General features: G+C 55.6%; 1 protein-coding gene across 1 annotated transcript in view; it reads right to left on the reverse strand.

The window, feature by feature from the left end:
• copa (COPI coat complex subunit alpha) overlaps window positions 1-4,653 on the reverse strand; it is a 26,315-nt gene that overhangs the window by 4,540 nt on the left and 17,122 nt on the right. The window contains exons 15-23 of the mRNA XM_048620769.1: window positions 4,515-4,653; window positions 3,683-3,872; window positions 3,457-3,552; window positions 3,107-3,195; window positions 2,867-2,990; window positions 2,328-2,417; window positions 1,234-1,343; window positions 1,043-1,120; window positions 170-238 (exon numbers count right to left, since the gene is read on the reverse strand). The exon at window positions 4,515-4,653 is cut by the window's right edge and continues 6 nt beyond it. Of these exons, the coding sequence (XP_048476726.1) occupies window positions 170-238; window positions 1,043-1,120; window positions 1,234-1,343; window positions 2,328-2,417; window positions 2,867-2,990; window positions 3,107-3,195; window positions 3,457-3,552; window positions 3,683-3,872; window positions 4,515-4,653 (985 nt within the window). The remainder of the gene's footprint in view (window positions 1-169; window positions 239-1,042; window positions 1,121-1,233; window positions 1,344-2,327; window positions 2,418-2,866; window positions 2,991-3,106; window positions 3,196-3,456; window positions 3,553-3,682; window positions 3,873-4,514) is intronic.

The raw sequence follows: 4,653 nt of genomic DNA on the forward strand, positions 1-4,653 counted from the left end.
GATCGAGAGAGAGAGAGAGAGCGCGCGAGATCGAGAGAGAGAGAGAGTGCGCGAGATCGAGAGAGAGAGAGAGAGTGCGCGAGAGAGAGATATCAGGAGGGCATCGAACACACCATACCGTCCCAAGTTGGTTAGAGACAACAACGACACGCTGTCATGAGGTACTCACCCTGGCAGCAGTCTCAAAGGATCCTGCCACGAGGTGATCTGCTGGTAGCTGAGAGTTGTTACACCATGTCTGAGAGAGAGAGAGAGAGAGAGAGAGAGAGAGAGATGGTTCCGTGTCAGATAGTCAGGGGGAGGGGGAAGGACTGGGTCACTCACAATGAGGGAAGGACAACATAACAAATAGGGGCAGGCCATCCAGAAGGACGTTCAGTAAGGTCATGTCTCAGCTCCACTTACCCATCCACAATTCCTTTACTGCTCAAAAATCTGTCTTTGCTTTAAAAACATTCAACGAGGCAGCTCAGTGGGCAGGGAGTTGCACAGATTCCTTTGGGTGAGGTCATTTCTCCTCAATTCAGTCCTAAATCTGCTCCCCCTAATTTTGAGGCTATGTCCCCTCGTTCTAGTTTCATCCACCAGTGGGAACAACCTTCCTGCTTCTGCCATATCTGTTCCCTTCATAATTTTATACATTTCTATTAGATTCCCCTCTCGTTTTTCCAAATTCGGATGAGTCGATTCAACCTTTCCTCATAAGCCAACCCTATCAACTCCGGAACTGACTGAGTCAATCTCCTCTGCACACCCCCCCACCCACCCCCCAATACATCCTTTCTCAAGTAAGCAAACAGTTGGGTGGGTGAGTGAGAGGGGCGTGGGCATGGAGAAGGCACATGAGAGACGGTGTGCCAGGGAGTGCACGCACAGGCACAGATGAAGACTTGTATACACACACACATACACACAGACACAGAGACACACACAGAGACACACACAGAGACACACACAGAGACACACACAGAGACGTACAAAGGCACCCCTTCAAACCAACAACGTTGCCCACCCTCCCGCCCCAGCTCAGCCCCTGACCCACCTGCCCAGGGCTGTTTCCTCTGGAGGGAGAGACGAAGAAGCCATCTTCAGCACCACCTGGGATCCCGGCAGCAACTTCCTGTCAGTGACACAGGTGAGGGGTGAGAGCACAGAAGGACAGTCAGTCAGAGGAGGGGGGACAGTCCTAGAGGCTGCTAACGCAATGCAGAAACTGTAATCCAACACTCTTACCAGCTCGGGGGGTAACTCAAGATCTTCCTCCACGTCCCAGCCTCCTCCCTCCTCGCCGGCCCGGGCAGCCCCTTCCTCTCCGAACCCTTCGGCGGCATCGGCAAATCCATCTGGTGGGGGGGGCAGAATGGAGAAGGTCAGGGACATATGAGCAAACCGACCTGCCCCCATTCCCCACCCCCCAACCCCAGCATCAGCCTCCAATTGCAAATGGGACACCCTGACTTCCTACAGTGCATTGCAAACAGAGGCACGTCACAGGGAAGGTGGTAGGGAGCTTGGTCAAAGAGGGAGGGTTTGACCAGTGTCAAAGGAGAGTGAGAAAGCGAAGTTGGGCAGGGCATGGACAGAGACATTCTGGGGTTGCTGAGACAGGGGCTAAGCAAAGAAATTCCAGAGCTCAGTGCCCACCTAATTAAAAGTATGGCTTTTAGTGGAGGAGCAACAGGAATCGAGGGATGGGCAAGAGGTCAGAATCAGAGCATTGTAACGTCTGGAGGGAGTTACACAGATAGGGAGAGGTGTAGGGGCCGGAGTGGGTTTACAGAGATAGGGAGGGGTGTAGAGGCCGGAGGACGTTTACAGAGATAGGGAAGGGGTGCACGGGTGGGAGGGGGTTACAGAGATAGGGAAGGGGTGTAGGGAATGGAGAGTTGAGAGTCTCCAGTGAAGGCAGAGTGCCAGGAGAAGCCGTGACAGCTGTACACAGAGCAGAGGAGGTTAAGCGGGAGATGAAACTGGCTATGAGGAAAGGTGTGGGGAGAATCTGTGAGGAGAAACAGTCTCTGGCAGGAAAATCAGGAAAGCAGAAGGACAGAGATTGGTGGGAGAATCAGGAGGAAGGCCATTAGGGGGAGACGAGAAGGCAGACTGTTTTGGGGCAGTGAGTGGTTGAGATCGGGGTGTGGGGTGGGGTGGTGTCACAGTGTCTGAGAGGAGTTGATTGAGTTGGAACTGTTCCAAACGGAGAGTGAAGCAGGTACAGAAAGAGGATGTTCATGTGAACACTGGGCAGAGGGGGCCAGGGTGGGGTTATTTTTGGGACTGTGGCCACGTAGGAAGGGGAGACCAATCCCCAGCCCTCAGTCACTTACCTTCGTCCAAAAGTAGCTCAGCATCCTCACCCCAACCTTCACCTCCAGCACTCTCCATGGAAGGATCAACAGCTAACTGACCCCCTTTCCCTGCGGGGAGGGAGGGACAGACAGATTAATAGTCAGAACTCTTGGAGGCATCCTCACCCACTTAATGGACTTCTTCCTGATTGCTGACCTCAAACCTCTTTGTCATGTCTTCCTTATCCCTCACCTCCATCCAAACCCAATAACCCCTCACAGTCTCAGGGAGGATAAGGGAGGTGCTGGGGAGAGGAGATGCAGCCTCGGCTATGTCATGCCTGCAGAATTTTACATTGTTCCGTGTGTCCATCTCTCGTTCTACTAACTCCGGAGACTCACGGCCATCCAGCTCAACCCCTCCTCATCCGACAGTCCCACTATCTCAGGAATCACTGCGGCCCGCCCTCGGCACTGACCCTCCGACAGTGCGGCGCTCCCTCGGCACCGACCCTCCGACAGTGCGGCCCGCCCTCAGCACTGACCCTCAAAGTAAACCCTTCCTACTTCACATTTACCCTTGGGGGCGATGCTGCCCTCGAAGTAACCCTTGGAGACAGTCAGCAGCGGCCAGTTGGTGTCCAGAGGCATGATGGGAGGTGGCGGCTGGAGCAGCTTGGCATCGGGATCAATCTCTGGTACCTGTAGAAGACGGGGCCCAGAGGGAAAGTGGTTAACAGCAACATGCGTGAGCGGGATGGCCAATGTGTGAGGAACCGAAAGGGACGAGGTGGGTGGGGGAGTGGGTTTCTACTCACCGTCTCCTTTTCGGGGTCAAAGGTCGCCCTCAGGGACTCTGCTTCCTCGTCGAGGCCATGAGTAGCTGCGGTGAGGTAAGCCAGGGATTCTGACAGGAGGCATGGTGGGAGAGGGACACAGTGAGACCCGGAGGCAAGGTTAACATCAATGACAAGAACCCCATCTCCCTGCCTGAGAGCCCACTCCACCAAGGACCATCCCAAAACTGTGGAAACCGATATACCAGGCCCACCTCTGCGTACCCGCACCGCCCATCAAAACCAGAACCCCGCACCCCAATAAACACAGCACACACCCACACCCCACCCACGGGAGCCCCCCACCCCCAAAACGTGTTTGAGTTCCTTACTCTGCCCGCAGTTTTTGAGGATCCGGACCCTTTCCAGCACGTCCCCAAGATACAGAGCATTCTGATAGTGGCCGCTCATATCCTTGCGGATCTCCGCTGGGCACGGAAAGGAAAAAGAGAGAGAGAGAGAGAACGTGAGACCAAGGGAGGTGTCCGAGCAGCACCCCCTCAACGACCTGTGACTGGTTGTGTCCGCTCCCCCCCTGCCTCTCGCCATTGCCCTCACCTATCTTCATCATCTTGCGCAGCTTCTCCAGATTGCCGGTGATCAGGTACAGGAAGGAGAGCTTGTCAAAGTTCTTGGTGCGCTGGTAGCACATCTCCACAATCTGGTGGTTGCCCTGCAGCAGAGCCAGCTCACCCAGCTTCTCCCAGCAGCACTTGTTATCCAGGGCCTTTGCTGCCTCTAGAGCGATCTGATCGGGAGAGGGACGGAGCGTGAGAGCGAGGCGCAGACAGAGCGAGGCGCAGACAGAGCGAGGCGCAGACAGAGCGAGGCGCAGACAGAGAACATGAGAGTGCGCACATACGCAAGTGAGAGAGAATGCACGCAAATGAGAGGTCTAGAGCTGCAGAATGAGCACACGAAAGGGGGAGAGGGGGGGAGAGAGAGAGAGAGAGTGCGCATGCGAAAGGGAGAGTGAGAGCATGCGAAAGAGTGAGAGTGGGAAAACAGCCGGTTTTGAAGAGATGCAGTGCACTCCGGAACAATAACTGCCCTGCTTCTGGGCTCAACCCTCAGACTCAGAGCAGCGGGTCCCACAGATTGCACACCCACGGGAGGGGGCAGGGGTGATGGGGGAGGAGAATGTCACCGTGACGCTGTCTGGGAGCAACGACAGGAAAGGGGGAGTGTTTGAGATGGAGAACTGGTGGCAAGGTGCAGTTGTGAGGAGGGCTGGGGAGGTGGGAGTAATTGACGTGGATAGCACCGGTGAAGGGGGTGGTTGGGGGGGGGTGGGGTGCGGTGTTGGGAATAGACGAGGACAGGTTCGGGGGTGGGGAGAGACAGGGGTGATGGGCTGGCAGGGAGCTGGGTGAAGGGCTGAATGTCTGACCTCAATGTTGCCGCACTCCAGTGCCAGGCTGAAGCGGGTCTTCTCATCCTTAACAAAGTGCAGTGCCACCTCAGGGTAACCCTTCTTCTGCAGATAGGCGATGATCGACTGGCCGACCAGCTTTGCATTTCGCACCATG

Source organism: Rhincodon typus, chromosome 48 (genome assembly GCF_021869965.1).
Source record: "Rhincodon typus isolate 14 chromosome 48, sRhiTyp1.1, whole genome shotgun sequence".
Taxonomy (NCBI): Eukaryota; Metazoa; Chordata; class Chondrichthyes; order Orectolobiformes; family Rhincodontidae; genus Rhincodon; species Rhincodon typus.